At 51.6% G+C, this 18,023-nt stretch overlaps 1 protein-coding gene and 1 long non-coding RNA gene across 3 annotated transcripts in view; one reads left to right on the forward strand and one right to left on the reverse strand.

Moving 5' to 3' along the window:
- Nucleotides 1-50: 50 nt before the first annotated feature.
- The window catches only part of LOC105666757, a 74,803-nt gene continuing 56,830 nt past the window's right edge, over nt 51-18,023 (forward strand). The window contains exons 1-2 of the long non-coding RNA XR_007223938.1: nt 51-197; nt 295-362. This is a non-coding gene — a long non-coding RNA (uncharacterized LOC105666757). The remainder of the gene's footprint in view (nt 198-294; nt 363-18,023) is intronic.
- Nucleotides 4,306-18,023, reverse strand: part of LOC100648077 (hemicentin-2) — a 32,476-nt gene continuing 18,758 nt past the window's right edge. The window contains exons 1-7 of one of the 2 annotated variants that reach the window (XM_003402417.4): nt 12,434-13,612; nt 8,878-10,339; nt 6,895-8,135; nt 6,632-6,800; nt 6,365-6,543; nt 5,595-5,870; nt 4,306-4,782 (exon numbers count right to left, since the gene is read on the reverse strand). In XM_003402417.4, coding sequence (XP_003402465.1) covers nt 4,622-4,782; nt 5,595-5,870; nt 6,365-6,543; nt 6,632-6,800; nt 6,895-8,135; nt 8,878-10,339; nt 12,434-12,659 — 3,714 coding nt within the window. In that variant the 5' untranslated portion in view covers nt 12,660-13,612 and the 3' untranslated portion in view covers nt 4,306-4,621. Of the gene's footprint in view, nt 4,783-5,594; nt 5,871-6,364; nt 6,544-6,631; nt 6,801-6,894; nt 8,136-8,877; nt 10,340-12,433; nt 13,613-18,023 lie in introns of those variants that run through there. The other variant, XM_012318652.3, reaches the window with a different exon arrangement.

Raw genomic sequence — 18,023 nt, forward strand, 5'->3', positions numbered from 1 at the left:
GCCGAAAAGATTCTTTCGGTCAGTGGTTTTTGGGAAAGATGCCAAGATCGGGCTCGCCTACGGGAAACATTGTCGTAATGTCGTAGTGTTCGATTGACAGGGACCCGGGAAAGAGGTAAGGGATTCGCGGTTTTATTCCCGGCGAGTGAATTCGACGATTCGGTGGTCGGCCTGTCGTTTAATGCGCGTGAACGATGGTATGTATGATTGCGAAATAAGTCACCGATCTGACTTCGAAAATAACCTTCGATCGTTCCCTGTTGTTGTTGCTGCTGCTGCTGCTGACACAAATAGATAAGCCGCTTCGAGGAAATGTATATCGGAGTTATGAATATGGAAGAGCGTTTTAATTACGAGGGGAGGTATGTCACGTCGAATGTTCCAGTTTCCTCTTACCTGACCGGAAAAAACTATCCGATCGATCCATGATCAAGGTCGGGACGGTGCAAATGCAGACAGCGCCCCCGTAAATGAATATCGCGAGGAAAACGCGTAGTGTTTACATATCCAATGGTTCGAGCGGCGCCACGCTGTCTCTGTCGAACCACGATCGTTGTATCTGCGGATCCCATTCGTTTTGAAAAGATGAACGACGCTCGTCACAATTTCTTTGATAGACGCATTTCCTTTCGGACCGTTTTACGTTCGAGCATCACGTGCGACGATGCCACTTGTCTCGCTGCTTCCTCTCGCCGAACTATCGATTCTCTATTAGTTAGAAAGAGAAACACTCTAGCGGATACCTTCTCGATACCAGACGAGAATCTTTCACGTAAAATTTTGTCGTTTCTGGTGTCGCTTTCGCGAGAACTCTTTTTTACAAATAAGACACAATTCCATCGAACGAGTTAAGATCGTATCTGCTCCTTGTTTCGTGCGTTTCTATACCACCCGTGCGCAAAAATTACGCCTGAAACGAACGAATTCACGTTCCACGGAAATGCAGAGAGATACGAGCGGCTGGAGGTCGTTCGCCATGAAATATTATCGTCCCCATACTCGTAGGAACTTAATACGTGCAAAGAAATAACTGTAAAGCCTGCACGCGTAACGAGGAACAACGGGCTAATCCGGCATAAACACCGAGACCGTTTTGCATACCTGAACGAAACGCGCAGGTCCGTGCAATCAGGATGAGAGACGCGAGACGCGAGGTGTTGTTGAAGGATTATCGATATGTTCGTTTATATATTCGATGTCAGCTGAGTACATACAGAGCGTTTGTTCTCTATTAGCCTAATTATTCGCCTCGGGACAAGTTTAATAATTCGATTGGAACTCGTGGATATTTAAGAGATATCAGAAGGTTTGTCGTTTTATCGTTTATTTTATATCGCAACATAAAATTTGTACAAATAATAATTCGTAATAATATCGTAACTATAATGGACGATAATTGATATATATGCATATGTGTCGATCAATATATATCAATTTCAAATTTGCACGCGACACGCGTGCGTCCGTGGTGCGCGCGCATCGCAACGCTTAGAGCGCCTTGTCAATGCGCGTAACCACGCGATCGCACGCGTAACAACCGACATATGGTACGGTAGAGACCTATTTGACAATGCGAAAACCACGCGACAGGCGCGTGTCTTATCGCGATACGCTTTCTGTTTCGGAAGCGATACGATATTTGGTCGGTCGGTCAATCGATCGGTTTGTCGTTGAGAAGCGGAAGAACGGTGATTTCCCATCGCTTCCGGAGACGGTCGAAGATTCGAGGAACGGCGGAAAATTTACATTGAGCTGTATTTTTTCCCTCGTTCGCGAATTGTTGCGTTTAAAAAGATAAATGAAACTCCAAGATAGATAATCTCGGAAATGAAACGGCCTATATGCATATACATATATGCAATATCAGAACAAGAAGTAAAAAGAAATTCTATTAGCAGCAAATAAAGGAGACACCGTCCCGCGGTCGATAAAAATGCTCGCCCGTTCTCCCGAACGTTAAAAAAGAAATCATGTTCGTATCTCGGCGAAGAAATGAGATCACAAGTCGAAAGGAACGAACGCGTACGATCCGGCTGGTCCTGTTTATATCTCTCTTTTTCCTTTGCTCGCTCTTTTCCTCTCTTTCCTTATCTCTATATCTCTGCGGTCTCCGTAATAGCGCGCGTATATTTGACACGAGTACTAGAACACGAATTGAAACACGATTTTTCGGCGAACGTCGACGGCGTTCGCAAGAGCGGTACAAAAATAAGGACTTCAACGAAGGTCGCTACGTACGCGAGATTTCTAAACACGCCGCGTTAATACTACAAAACTAAAGGGACGCACGGTAGATGCACGAGCCAAGAAATATCCTTTCAACGTTAAAAGCGTAGCTATCGTTAGTTCGGGCTGAAACCGCGTACTCCCTCCGCGGTGTTCTAACGCGAGACACGAGAACGTAACGGGCCATCCGAGCATTCCACTTTCTCTTCGGTTGGTTAATCGTCCTTCTCCCCTCGTTCTCGTTCGTATTGAATACACGGAACGAAAGGAGAACGAGGCGCTCTCGGATTTCTTTGGAATCCCTCGGGCCCTGTCCGCGGCCGTGTCCCACTTCGTTAAGTACTGATACACGTTTACCGTTATTTACAACAGACGAACGCTCGAAAATTCCAGCCAGGCGAAAACGATCGTGCGTGCGTTTTTTTTCTTTTTTTTCCATCGAAAACGCGACGATTCTCGACTTGAAAAAATACGCGTATCACCTACGCGTCGCTGTCGAACGTCAGACTTATTGCTTAAGTTAATAAGCGCGTCACGGCGCAGTCGAGTTATGGTACATTTACAGAAAAAATCGTCCCCGATCGCGGGAACCGCGGGGATCATCGCTCGAGTCGGCGGCATCGTCCACGATATAAAAGTACAAAATGCGTAAACGCGTCGCAACTCGAAAGTGTCGAGTTCTATTAAGAACAGCGAGACACGTTCGAGCCTCGACGCTCCACGAGATTTTTTCTTCGCTTTTGCTTCTCGAAATGGTTTATGGCCTCTTATGGCATCGCGTCAGCCTTCATGCGAGATTCTTTCCTCTCTCAAGACTCGATCGTCCATGTTCGTCGCGGTTTGTACTTACATGCTACTTAAATATAATACACATCGAACGATATATCGGTCGGCGAGAAACGAGTTTCACCTCCTTCTTCCATCTAAATTATCAGTTGCTCTCTAGCTTTCACAATTGTTCCGACAAAATGATCACTCGTAACGTTTGGATCCCGTCGTTGTCCGCGAATTCGTCGGTTCTCTCCGAGGATTCCCCATCTTTCATTAGGTTCCTCGTCGACCCGTGCTCGCAGCCCTCCGCTTCCGCTCTTACCTCTTCCGGCGCGCGATTGTTGGACCCCTCGACATCTTCCTGTTTCTCATTCGTATCCGTTTCCCGCATTGCGGAGACCGCTACCGTCGCCGTCGACGTGGTCACGGTGGTCGTGGTGACTCTAGTCGTCGGCAAACTCGAGGTTCCCTCGAAACCGGAGAACGCTGTCGCCGTGCGAACGGCGAAAGGAAAATTGCAGCAGGTCTCGGAATATCTGCCAATACTGTCCGCTGTGTTGTCGTGATCGTTCCTGACTAGAGCAAACTTCGACAAACGTCCCAGAGTTCGCCCTCTAGCTTCGCAATTTTCTTGCAATTGGAACGACGAAGCGTAGCCGGATACGTCCAGATTCGCAGACTCGATTCCATCGAGATTACGGTCGAAAGTCTGTAACGTGGTTCCCGCGTCCGTGTGACCGATTCTGTGACGAGGTTCGAGAGAGTCGAAGGAAACTGACTTCGTTGGCCTGGCCAGATGATCAACGACGGACAACGTTTCGCAGGAATCTAATCGAGATCCGTCTCTTCTTTCGTGTCCGATCATCGACGCCATACCGATCGGAGGAACGTTGGTCGTGGACGCGACGGGGAACGCGTTACAGCCGCCAGACGTCACGTTTGCCCGGCTAATTTGTCCCGGGATCTCTGGTACTGGATCCAGTTGTCCGATACACTCGAATCTTCGAGGCGACAGCATCCCGGAAACGAAGCTGTTCATTCCGGAAAGGAATCTTGGCGATCTCAAGCCGGTTCTTAAGGTGGACGCCTCCGGTTCGGTGATACCCAACAGTCCAGACTTGTCGATACGTCGAACCGACGGTGAAGCTCCATCTGGATCGTCGTACGACCTTCCTCGGTGTTGACCGCGGCGCACGGAGTACGGATCGCCGGCGAACGGAAGCGAATTGGCCGCGTACGTTTCTCGATAAGAAAATCGTACAGGGGGTGGGTGGTAGCTGGGAGTTGCGGTGGGTTTTTCGGCGATGGTTATCGTCATCACGGTCGTAGCAGCTGGCATCGAGGTGCACGCCACGACGTTCGACGACGAAAAAGTAGTGGTCGATGGAGCGGTGACGATGGCGTTCCACGAAGACATCGTCAGCGGCTGTAACGGGGGCGGCGGAGGAGGCGGCGGTGGTGGTGGTGGTGGCGATTCCACGGGGTTCTCGATCACTATCTCCATCCTATGGCGGAGAGGATCGCGCGTATGGTCCACCGGGTGATACGTGGCTCCGGTGGGAGTGGCCTCCTGCTATAGCCATGTGGTGCGGGTGCTTCCGGCTCGTGAGCCGGTAGGCAGATCTCAAACGATTATCTCACGAATAATCCGGCGTCCTCGGCTGTTCGGGGTCGAGTAGCCCGACTCGAGACTCTCGTCGTACGATAGGCTGACCTGCTGAGGTGGCTTCGCGTCCTCGTCGTAGTTCTCCTGATAAGGTAGACCGGACACGTCGTACGGTGAATCTGTCGGACAAACAATCGGCAAACGGCCGTTGAGAGTAGGAAAACAAAAGAACGCAGCGGTGGCGGCGATGTACGTGCACGGAGAACGAGAGAGGAATGCGAAGAGTGGATGCGGTGGATAGCAATGGCTAGGAGCCTCGTATCGAACGTGGTACGACGATAAAAGCTCTTGGCAATTGCAAAGGTCTCGAATTCGCAATCGCCAAGTTGGAACAGTTGTATCACTTAAGGGTAATTCGAAAACATCTTCGTTGAAAAAATTGTGATTCCGGTGGTGTTAGAATTCGCGGCACGCGTCTTCGAAACTTCGCACCCGTTTTACCGTTTAAAACCGCTCACCTATATTCGGTACGTGGGCACTGTATAAACACGTCGTAGAAGACAATTCCGTAACGAAAGAGAAATAAAATCGGCGATCGGTAACAGGCGGGAATTCTAATATCTGAAAACTGGTGAGAATGGCGAACCGCTTCGGCAACTCCGCCAAGTTTGTACGATCGACTATTAAGCCTGTCACACGACTGTCGAAAACACCTTGAAACATTTTTCGATTCGAATAACGCTCGGAGGGCGATTCGAACTTTCCGTATAACTAAATTGTTCGAGAACTTGCGACAGATAGAATTGAATGCTCATCGCTGGACGTGGTGGGTCGATCGTGGAGCGTCGGCTAAGGCTGGATAAAAGGGGATGAAACGGGGTGTGAGGTGGGGAAAGGGTCGAGGAAACGGCGATAGGGGAGGTGAAACGGGGTAGAAGGGTCGCGGCGGAAACGGGAGAGAGAGAGAGTTCGACCAAAGAATACTACTCACCGACGTGTTTTTGAGACTTTACGACGGTGGCGAATGGTTCCGAGCAAAACTGCTGTCGACTTAGATTATGGCTCTCCCGGTAATCCTCCCTCTGTGGGAGGTAATGAGGATGGGTCGGGTAATCCGACTCGGTGGTTGCGTAGCCCGCCAGGTCGTACGGCTGGCCAACGCCGTTCGCCGCCGCCGACTTCATCTGCCAGATGGAGTCTTGCGAGTTCACCGAGCCCCCGTTATTCGAGTTCGAGTAGCTGTTGTCCATGTAGCCCATGTTGACGCCTGCCGTCAACGCGAATGCATTAATTACCATTTATTAGACGAACTAAGAGTAAAAAGTTCTTGTTTACCATGTCCGAGGCATATAATTGTTGGCTCGGTGTTGAAGTTGAACGGTTATTTTCGAAGCGACGAGGAACGCCGAGACGTTAATGGCCGAGACGTTCCTACGTCTCGAATACGAGCGTGGGAAGAAGAAACGGAGAATTTCGAAGAAAAGAAGCGGACGTTACTTTCGCACTGTGACAATTTTTAGTCGCGTGACTTATTTACTCCGTACAGGGCGAGTAAGTATCGTGCAAGAAAGAAAAGCTAAATTGCAATTGCACGTCGCTACGCGAGTAATCGTTGGAGTTTTGGAAGAAGTACGGTCATAGGAAGGTAGACCTCGTTAAACCGCTCTACTTTATACCGTATCTTTTCCATTCGCGTCCGAACCGAGATACGTCCCCTCCACCCCGACAAACTTCTTCCAGTTTTTTAAAATTGCTACTTACCATTGATGTTGTGGTTCGGTTGATGGTAACCGTAACCAGGTTGCGAGTACGCCGGGGTCTTGGAGTCCTCCATGGCTAGCGCGTGATCCAAACTGTGTTCGAGGGCTTTGTTCTCCGCGTAGTAGGGCGGCGGCGCCTGGCTCTGCTGTCCGTTTCCGGCGACGAGGCTCGGCCGAACCCTGTACGAGCAAACAACATCGAAATCCCATTCGAGCACCGTGTAGCTGGAACTCTCCTCGAACCGTCCAAACAGATTCAAATACTTACGCGTTCGAGTCCATTTCGTAGTCTTTCGCCTTGGTGACGTGTTTTCGTCGACACCGACAAAAGAGCAATAACAGCGCGGCGAACAACAAAAACACGGCACCGCTGACTACAAGGGCGATCAACGTCGGTGTTGCAAGAGCCCCGGCTTGTGCGATATACGAAGGACCAACTGTGACAAACGAAAAACCGTTCAGTACCGTACGGTCCTTGGATTATGACGCGATACGATTACGATCGGCAAAAGAGGAAACGCGGTTACTCACTTTCAGCCTCCGCGTATTCGCCACATTTTTGCCGATCCGCCTTCAGACACAGTCTAACTCTGAGTCTTGGTTCGGTATCGAGAGATTCTAGGTCGTCCAGGACACCCTCCCTTTGAGTAGGAGCGCTTCCGAGTACCTCGAGAGGCCACTCGTCGAGAATCCTCCACTGCGACTCATCCGTGGAGGAAGACGGCCCATCGAACTTCTCAATCGACGACACCAGCGATAGGCAAGTGGCGCCGACACTGATGGCTAGCATCCCGCTCTCTGGATCGTAGCTAACTCTCAACGGCGACGGAATTTTGGCAACCGCGGTCGTTGCTGTTACCTCGTCGGAATAGTCCGAGTGGTTCTTCGTGTTGTACACTTTAACCTTGAACGTGTACGTCTGATGTTGCTCTAGGCTGGTCACATTACACGGATTAGATCGACGACAGTCCAGTTCGAGCCACTGACCAGCCGGTGGTCTAGGAACGGCGCAATCCGGCGCTACGATTTCGTCACCACCGGGTACTCTTCTGTAAGAGACGAAGTATTTAGTGATGGGCAATCCGCCGTCGAAACCGAGCTCCCAGAGCAAAGCTACGTGAGTAGGGCCGACGTCCATCGCCGTGATGTTGATGGGTCTCTCCGGTGCGCCTTTCGGTTGCAGTCGAATGGTCGAAGTGATGCTACCTTGAGCGTTTGCCGCTCTGCAACTGTAATCTCCGTAATCCAACTCTCGGATGTTGGTTATCCTCAGCACGGATGTGTACACGTCGTAGTTGTCGCTGCTCGTGGAAATCTCGTAATGACCGTCGCTCGATGACCCTTGCAAGCTGGCCGCGTTGGTGCCAAAACTCCATTGGAACTCGGGTTTCGGCCAAGCTTGGACTTTGCACGCCACCTCGGCCGTCTCCCTCAAATTATACGCGACTTTGCCGTGTTGATGCAAAGCGATAGGCTCATGTTCCACCTTCAACATCATCGTCGACTCGACCTTCTTGACCTCGTTCACGAACACGCAGGTGTATTTGCCCCGATCGCTGGCCACGATCTCGTCCGTTTGCGGTCGGGCATGGCCCAGGAAGCTCAGCGTTGAATTCACGGTGATCACGTTCCCGTGACCCTCCGAGGCTGTTGTAGTCACCTTGTAGAGCCTCTCATCCGCGGTGAGCTCTTGATCGTCCTTCAACCATCGAACACTTGGCCGGGGTTTGCCCTGCGCCACGCAGGACACTTGAAACGATGATTCGCCGACCCTGTGAACGACATTTTCCTGTTTGCACTTTTCGTTAAAAACTGTTTCCGAGTAACGTTAATCGAATGAGAGAATTCGAATCACGAGCGAACATTCGAAGCGATACGACAGAAAAATTTGTTCGATGTCTTTCTATACTTTGAGAATAAGTACGCATCCCCGTTGTTACGCCAAAGTATTGTAGGTACTTGGATGCGATCGTAGCACACATTTAATCGTCCTCTTTGTCGTTAAAAATACAGGGAAATGTTCGAGAGAAGGGTTGAACGATCTCGCGTGATGGCCGAGGGAAGATAATTCCTGTGTATTTTTAGCAGCAAAGAAGGTAATTAAGTATTCTGTTTCTGATCGTCCACTCTTTATTATTCGTTGTATACCGTATAATTGCGATTCCGTCACGAGATGGAAGATGAATCTTTTGCCAAGGGAAAAGGGATTTGGCCGATTTCGCGTTTCTTCCCCCAATCTACGAAATTCTCTTGCCCGCGCTCGCGTAACGGTCCCTGGATTATTTGTGAATTAACATAGCCGCCAGTATTCTAAGGTGTTCCTAACTTCTCCGCGACTTTTAAACCGTAAACTCTTAAGCCCAGCTTAAAGTAGACCGACCCAATTTCCAGCCAGCATATAACGTGGCGAATGGCCCCCGATAGCATCTGATCTTTTCCGTCTTCTTGATAACCTCGAATACAAAACGCTCTAGAAACGAGAACGAGAAAATTCCAGGGAAACTGGATACTCACTTCCTGGTAACGTGTGGTTGCAACTTGGTCAGTATCTTGGGCGGTTGGTGTACGGTCAGGTTAACGGACGCGGCCTCTCCGTTGCCGATCTCGTTGGTGGCATGGCACTTGTACGTCCCCTCGCTGCCCAAGTGAACCGAGTCGATCTCGTATCTCGGGCCGGTGTTCTCCGAGGGCATCGATATCGTTCCAGACTCACCCTCCTTCCACCATTTGTACCTGGGTTCTGGATAGCCAGCTGGACTGGCCATACAAGTGAGAATAACTCTGGACCCCTCGACGGCAACCGGAGAGTCCGGAGTGACCCTGGCTGGACCCGGTTTGTGCCTGACTCGGACGGTTAACCGAGCGGTGGCCGAATAGTTTCGCCTCTCGCCGCCAGAAGGATAGATCGTGTTCACCGCCCGACAAGTATAATTTCCGGCGTGATCGGCCGTGACGCGGCTCAGCCGAAGAATCGAGCCGAGTTGTCGAAAATCCGGTCGGCTGTCACGCAACCACTCGATCACCGTCGGCGGAGGATTTGCAGTCACGTTACAGTGCACGGTCACCGTGTCCTCGACCTCGGCGATCCTCAGAGGATCGCCCTCTATCGAGACGGTCGGTGGATAAAGAACGTCCAACAAGAGGGAACTCTCGCCCCTCTTTCCAAGTCCGTTGTCCGCCTGGCAGGTGTATTTGCCGGCATCTTGGACGGTGACTCTTCGTATGGTGTGCTGAAAGCTGGTGGCCACGAAACTTCCGTCCCGCCACCATCGTACCATACCAACGGTCGGTTTCGAGTCGACACGACACTCGAGGTTTGCGGTTCCATTTACCTCGACTTTCAGAGGATTTTCCGGACCCACGGTAACCCGCGGAAAGTAGTTGACATCGAGGGTTACCGTGGCATTCAACGTTTCACCGTCGCGCATAGCCCGGTTCCTGATCACGCAACGAAAAGTCGCTCTGTCGTCCTCTTTTTTCGGCTCGACCGACAACGTTCTGCCGGAGTGAAGAACGGCGGTCTCGTTGCCGCGGTACCATCTGACTTCCGGCTCGGGGCTGCCGCCGTTCGTGTTGCACTGCAACTCGAGCTTTTGGCCCTCGGTGGCGGACGCCGAGGTCGGCGAGATCGTCGGTGGCCCAGGCGCTCTAAGTACAGTCAGAGTGATGAACTTGCGGTGCAGGTCGTGCCCGGTGCCGCTCGCCTTCACACGGCACTCGTACTTGCCGTTGTCCCTTTCGTACGATACGTTTCGTATCTGAAGATCGTATCGACCTTCCTCCAGATTCATGAACACCTTGTACTGAGGCGATAACGCGAGATTGTCTATCGCTGCGTTATCGTGATTGTCATTGGTGTGCGTCAACCAGAAACAAGTTACGTTTTCCCTCGGCGGGGAGAAGCGACACTGCAGCTGTACGGTGGACCCCTCGTGCGTGTCCATCTGCGTTTCCTCGACGCGACCCTGTGCCGCTGCTGAAACACATCGAAACCAACCATCTCGTTAGAACTCGCGCTCCTATACGCCGTTGTATATTTCTCGTCGATAGACGCTCATTTTCTTTTCATCGCGGCGTGTGCATTTTCTCGCGACCGTTTCCCATCGTCTAATTCCGTCTCGCGCTCCAACGGTCTAATATTCTATGCGCCAGAGCTTGCACGATTTATACTGCTCGTCGTCGCCGAGCCAACCTATACGCGGGAATCGTTTTGCAATTTTAACCGTCGCCGATATATAACGTCCACGTATATGCAAAACGATAGGCGTCGCGACGGCCAAACGATCCGTCGCTGTCTCGTCATTGGGTCGCGTAACGGTAAAGTCACCGGTTTGACTTCTCGCTGATATCGCGAAACCTCTCTTTCTTCTTCCTCTTATTCTCCTCGTTCGCGACTCTAACCCCACCACTACTGCACGTTCGTTTCTTCGTTCGTTCGTTCGTTCGTTCGTTCGTTCGTTCCAAAGGATCGTTCCCCCTTTCCTTCTAACCACCTTAGTCTACGTTATGTCAGCGTGCGTCTCTTTTCAACCTTCCTCTCTCACCTTTACCTGTTCCGTCCGGCTCCCACTCGCTGCTCAACCCATCTTTTCTCTACCTATGCACCAGTCTATATTTACGTCTGCTTGTCTCTCTATAAATCCATCCGCGCCGTTCTATCCCTCTTCGTTGCCTCTATCCCCTATCTTAGCTATTCATCGACCCATCGCAGTTTACGTTTTCCCTTCGAACTCTCCCCGCGTTTCTCGCCGTGGCTTGTTTACTTTTCGATAGCACCGTTTTCTTGCTCACGTGCCATCAGACTGACGCGACGTTCGATTTCTTCTATCGAGATACCGACTCTACGTATACGTATTTCCCTATCTTTACTAGCACGCGTGGAATGTGGACGAGTGTATATATACGGTGCATCGTCGAAAAATCGATCGAAAGAGCGTTGTTGAACGAATCGTAACGAGCTGCCATCGGTGTGTCGTCGGTTACCTAACGTATATTATATTCGACGAAGAAGCAGCTGCAAGGCGAGCCGTAGCGTTAACCCGTCGCTCGTATACACGGAGACACCTGTGGCAGTTCGGCTACGTCACGAAGCCTAATACCGTCGTCGCGGCGTCGTTCGGTATTTCTCCAACGGGAAGCTGCCTAAGCGAGCCGCGTTCTGCATACCTAACGAATTTACCATGACTACGCTATCGACACAGCTTCGTCGAATTTGTGTCTTTACAGCGTGAAATACGAAGAAACGTGGCTCGTAATGCCACGTTCACAACGTGCAACGAAAAAATGTCGAACTCGTCAACGAACAGCGAACGAAAAAGTACATCAAAGGATCTGTTTACATTCCGTTCGTGAACTGTAATGGTGAACACGGTGCTACTTCTATTCGCAACGAGCACATACATAGCGGAATTATTTGCCAACAATTCTGGTTAATGTGGATGCGGCATTACAGTCGGCTCTACAGTACGATCTATACAACGATGCCATGTTAGCCAATTACAATTTTTCTTCGCTAACTGGTCCTCGCTTACAAAATTAATTCTTGGAACTTGTTTTTTGCAACTTCTAGTATCGCGTATGTAAATGCACAAACGCGGTTGGGTCAATGCTTGGGATTTTCGAAAAATACCTCCACACAAGATCGTAACTTGTAGTCAGCTAGAAGAATATTTCCGTACTTCGATCTATACGTGAACGTTCGAACGTTTGTCGATAGGATTGAAATCGCGCGCAGAGTTTTCATTGGTCGAGGAGGCGAAAGGAGGCCTTCTCGGCCTCGAGCGCGGCCCAGAACGGGTTTGTTAAAAGGACGCGCAACAAAACTCGCTACAAACTGCGACATACCGACACGGCACGTCGCGAGAGTCGCGACGCCATGCAAGGGCTCTCTTTCCAATCGTTTTCTTCGCCGGCTGTAAAACCGTTTCGTCATTCACGATGACACGATTCTCGGTAGGAAAAAGTCTACCGTCTTTTTCCTTTTTTCATCAAGAGAGAACTAGGGTCGACGAGTCTCGACGCAGGCTATGAACGAGAAACGAGTTTTTTCGTTTCCGGGGAATGTACTTACCGGGATGCAGGAGCAGCAAGGTAACGACAATAATTGCCATGGTGCTCGGCAGTCGAATCCTATCCATTCTATCGGCAAAACGAATTCCACAAACGGTTCGAGCGGAACGGAACAACGAGAGACGCAAATTGCGCGGCTCCATTCGCACTGGAGGACAGAGTTCCGCGTTGCAACGACTTTCACCGAGAAACGACGGCGGTGCACGAGTTTTGCCAGCACGCGGCATCGATGATCGTATCGATCTTCTCGATCACGCTCGTCAAACCACCAAACAAACCACTGCACGCATAACTCGATATTCGTTCTATTCTATCACTCGTTGTTTCACTCTCGCACCTTCTCTTCGCACTGTATCTCTCTCCCTTCGTCGAAATCGGTAAAACGGAGACAACAACAAGCTTCATCGGTCGCGATTCTTCCCGAATTCGTATGCGATCGACGTTTTCGAACGAATCACGACTACCTGGATGGTAGACCCACGCGAATTGTTTCACGATCCACTGGCTCAAAAAAGTATCCTCCCATCGTTTCGGATGCCCGACGCTTGGGTGCTCGATGGTTTCTCACTCGAGGCGATTTCTCAACAGCGGCACGTTCGTTGCAGCAGGTTCGCCGAGAACGACGAGGCTCGCACGGTGATTTCCATCGCGAGCATCCGTCCGTCCGCGGGACAGACAAAAAAGGAAGGTTTGCGCGCGATTTCAAAACGCCACGTTGCAACCGTCCGGCCTAAGGCACTCCTTTGTTCCGCTGGTGAGACTCGCAGGTATTATACGCGTTCTCGCGTACCACCTTCGGTACGCGGATCTTCGTTCAACCGCTCCAACCTGCGATACTCGATCGCCACCTACGTGCTTTGTCCTTCTGTTCGTGAAACTTTACTTTCCCCTGTCGTTTTCGCGAGACGGTCAGTCGATGCAAAAATAGCAAGGGACGAGCGAGGAAGCGAGGGCAACGGGACGAAAATAAATCGAAAAATGTGTCAAGATGGAGAAAGTGTAGGGCGAAACGAATGTAAGACTTGCAACATGCGAATAAAAACACTGTTCTGTCCTCGGATATCGTACCAGTCCGTTTTCAGTAAGAACACTATAAGGGTAACGTATCCGTAGGAGCGTTAAAAAATTCCAACACCAACTAACATTCACGCAAACACACTCGACGAGGGTCGCGCGAGGACTGAGCTTGGGGTCGCGTAGCATCGGCGCTACCCCCCACCGGTCGGCTTCTCCCCGATCGCCGCGTCCCCCACTACGGTTTGGTGCGCGCGTAGCGCAGCGCGCAACGTACAACCGGTCGTCGTTCATTCGTATGGATATATATGTATAGGACGATGGTGTCGGAGGTGGTGATGGTAGTGGCGATGCTAGTGGTGATGATGATGCTGGCGATGGTAGCCAAGGTGGCAGCGGCTGGACGGAAGACGAACGGCGAACGAACGTGTTCGACGAGGACAGAGAAAAAAGGATCGGAGGGAAACGCGTAGGGCATGATGAAGACGAGGCAGAATAAGGTAAAGCCATTGAGGAGAAGAGAGAAGACGATGGTTAGAAAAGGTTGGAAGCGCGAGAACAGCTTGCCCCCACCGACCTATGCGGCAGGTGGTTCTTACCGCCGTGGGCTAGGCCCGAGGGGCTGCCAAACCTTCGCACGGCCGTCTGTCGTTGAGCTTTTTCATCGGCGAGCCTGCTACCGACCCCCGCGCAATTTTTTCTCTCTCGAAATAACCGCTAGGAACGACGAACGACGACCGAGGAATTTAACGAGGATGAACGTCCTGTTTAAGGATCAACTTCGCGGCTACTACTCCTCAACTGGAATCGCGAGGAATCTTAGCAAGAGGGTACGTTGGTCGCGAAAAGAGAAGGGTCGCGACCGGTGGTTTTTCGACGGTCGAAGGACACCTCGGTGCAGCAGGTGTCCGTTTCTCGACGATCGCTCCTCTCCACCCGATTTACCATGCTACCTGCCTCTTACTTTCGGCCAGCTGCTCCTTCCATCTTGCGGAATTCTCTATTTTCCTAGGGATAAATATTCCCATCGTTCTGATAGTCGAAGGATGCGTTGGACGAAAGGTGCGCGGACATATGGCCCGCGTGAAAATCGACGTTTCCCACACCCGCGCTCGTTCACGTTCACAAACCGTAAGAGGAGCGCTGAACGCGATCGAAGGGAAGATGCGAAGGATGAGAAGGAGTACGAAATGAAATCGAAGACGGGTCTCGAGGACGAGAGAGGCCGCAAAGAAGCGGGTCTCGATTCGGATGAAAGGCGGAGGACTCAACCAAGGGGAAACGATCGGTTTTCGGCTCGGTTTGAAAAATCGGGCGAGCGGTGAATGGTAGACGGTCAGGTCGAAGTTTGCACGCGAGACGCGTCAAAAATGCGCTTAATTAAACAGTAACGATTGCCGTTCGCGAGCCGTTAACGAACCTTCCATCCTGCGACTCGACGAGGAACGGTCAGCGGAATAAGCCCGGCGGAATCGTCGAAATAATTGCGGCCGCGATAATTGCGCCTCGATTCGAACGATTCCGGGTGGCTCGCGTCAGCCCCGCGGCTTCTCCAACTTTTCACTCATTGATTAAAAGCGCGCGATTAAACCCTGTGTCATTCTCAACACGTTGTAAACGTCTCGAGTGCCCTCGTCTGCGCGATTGGATTCGATCGATGGCGTTGCTTCTTTCCATTCGCGCTCGTAAAACCGACGCTCGATCGTACTAAATCTAGTAGATCGAAACGACCGAATCGTGAGTCTTCGTGTGCGCGAGATCTGTCCGGCCTGGAGTTTCAAGCAAGGTTAACGGAGAGTCCAGAGAGAGAAAGAGAGAGAGAGAGAGAGAGAGAGGGAGAGGAAAAGGCAAGTAACAACGACGAAGTATGGTGGCAAAGAGGGCAGCCGAGCCTCGCACAGCATCCCGTGGCCGCCACGTCCAGTCACGCGAACCATTAAAGATTCAAAGCCCGGAGGCCGAGCAGATGGTCCCCGAACCGAGAAACGAGAATCGTGAAGAGATCTCTGCCAAGAAGCAACAGCCCGGACTCGGACTCGGACCCGAAAGCGGCAGCCCAGGAATTACTAGGAAGCGGCAACACCGCCGGGCCGCGGTTACGTCCTACGGTCGTGCCGGTGACCGAGAGCTCCGACCCCTTCTCCATCTCTCGTGCCCTCCGCGCCAAACGCTTCCCTCGAACACTGCCAGCTTCTTTTCTACGCTTACGTTCGACGACGAGAACCTCTCTTCCCCCCCCCCCTCTCGTTCACCCTCTGTTAAGCCCTCTGCGTCTTCTTTTTCTTCCTCCACCTCCTCCCTCTTCTTTCCTTTTTTGCCTTTCAGAACCATTCTCCCTCTCTGCCGCGTCTTACCTGACGCTCTCCCGGCACTGCGCTCGCCCGCCTCCTCTACCTTCCACCAACCTTCCAAACCGTCCGACAACGTCGCCTCCGTGATCTCGCAACATCGTCGGGGCCTCTACCTTTGCCAGAGTTGGCAACGTCGCTACATCAGGCCCCGATACCGTGCCTCAGGCTCAGCAATGCCTCTCCGCTCTCTGCTCGACTTTCTTACCGTTACCATTCTAGCACGTGCATTATCGGCGCCAGCCTTTGTTCCACGATCAAACTCGATCGACTCGACTAGCTACGACAAGCACGTCGTCCGAATTCACGATGACGCGCGGGTCATTTCGTTCGACAGACGAGCGACGACACGGCATATTATATGTATACGTCGAATTGGTTCCAGAGGTCTCCTTGACGTCTCGATAAGGAGTATCTCGCGACGTGTTGATCGATGACGCTCGAACGTAATTGTAGAAACGGACTGTTCTTGTTTATCCGTTCCATAAATCGTGGCTCTCGACAAACTCTCGCGGGACGTTCCCGTTCCCGGAACTCCTTCCTCCTTCGAACAGCTTAGCCCTTTACATCGCTCTACCGCTACTCTATTATTCTTCGCTTCAAACGATGCTTCGAGTGCCTATTGAACTCTTTCAAGGTCTAATTGAAGCCTAGATTACAGGCTCTATTAGTCCCACGGTTCAAAAGAGTAACCAAGGCAAAGTCGAAAACCTGTCGCAAATCTCATAGAGGATAAGCCTCCATTAGCAGGGACTCGATATTTCCTAAGCCGGTACCACCATTCCTTTGTCTCGTCTCTGCAATAGGATAGAGCTCGGTCCAGGCGCTAAACTGGCCAGCTTGGTCGTATCTGACTTCTCCCTCGGTTCGCGCATTGCAACGGCATGGAAGCTACTTACGTGCAGCTCCGAAGGTAAGTATCTTTGGAGAAATACCGTGAGGTATATAGAACGCGTCCACCCACGCCCGTGAATACGACTGTCGCGTAGTCGCTTTCCCTGAACACTACCGTCCCCGCCTTTCGCCGACCTTGGAATTCCTGATTCTCGAGCGGCGTTCGTCCATCGCCGACACGGGTAGCCGCTTTCTGCTCGAACAAATACGAGGTTGCAGCGTCGCCCGGAGTTTACACGATGCAATGAACACGCGAGGTTGTGCGTACAAGACGCGTATACCGCTAGGCTGATACCGATATCGGGTGGACCCGTTTCACGGCCGTGAATGTATGTACGCGGACATATGTAAGTACTGTGGAAGGAACGGTCGGTGTCCCGGTTCGGGCGTTAGCGTGGAAAAAGAAAAACGACGACGTGGTCGAAGGCACTGGAAGAGGTCATGCAAGACGGGTGGCGCGAGAGAGGAGAGGCTGAGTAAAACCGCATGGCCCCGAGAACGGCAGCGTGTAACAAGAGGCTCTTTCATTTCGTGGCCGCAGATATGGCGGCCGGATCGGCGACAAAAACTTTTTTTTCTCTCGTCGAGTTGGGAGAGGTTGAGAGAGCGCTTATCGCACGTACAACGTCAAGAGCATTCCTGGATACTGTCTTGGCGAACGAGCGCCACATACTGTGTACTGTTCGACGTTGCGTTAAACGACGAGCCAAGGCGAGGGCGGAAAAAATGGGGCGCGCGGCGAACGTGTCAGAAATGAGATGCAGTGGGGGGCGGCGAGTCATCTACACGCGCGCCGACCGTAGTCGAAACCGTCGTTTACGAAATGAGAAAGAAATGTAAACTATGACCGGAGAACCGAAGGGAAGGTGGAACGGGGGGACGCGAAGCCGATAAGAAAGAACACGTGCCACCTCGTTAAAACTCGTCTAGAGACCGGATATCGCAGTGGCCAGGGCGCTCTGTTACTCGGTAGAAATAACAGTGGCTGCTGTTTTGGAACGAAAACCGCGCAAATCACGAACCCTGGTTACGGCTTATATTTGTAGACGAACCGCGACGGACCCCTAGGGCGATCGGAGGGCCGCGGAGCGAAAGCGACCGGCCAACCGAACCAACAGACGGCAGGAACACCGAACGGACCAGAACGAGAGAAGAGGACGGAAAGGTCTTGGGTTCAACGTTTCCTAAGAGAAGATCGAAGCTAAATTTAACCCTGTTCGCGTCACGGTACGCCAGATACCAGAACAGCTTCCACACAGAACACCGTCAAAATTCTCTTTGATTGGCGTTGTTCGATCGATGCTCTTTATACATAAACTCGGTGGCCGTAGGCGC

The sequence above is a fragment of the Bombus terrestris genome, chromosome 4 (assembly GCF_910591885.1).
Source record: "Bombus terrestris chromosome 4, iyBomTerr1.2, whole genome shotgun sequence".
NCBI classification, from domain to species: domain Eukaryota; kingdom Metazoa; phylum Arthropoda; class Insecta; order Hymenoptera; family Apidae; genus Bombus; species Bombus terrestris.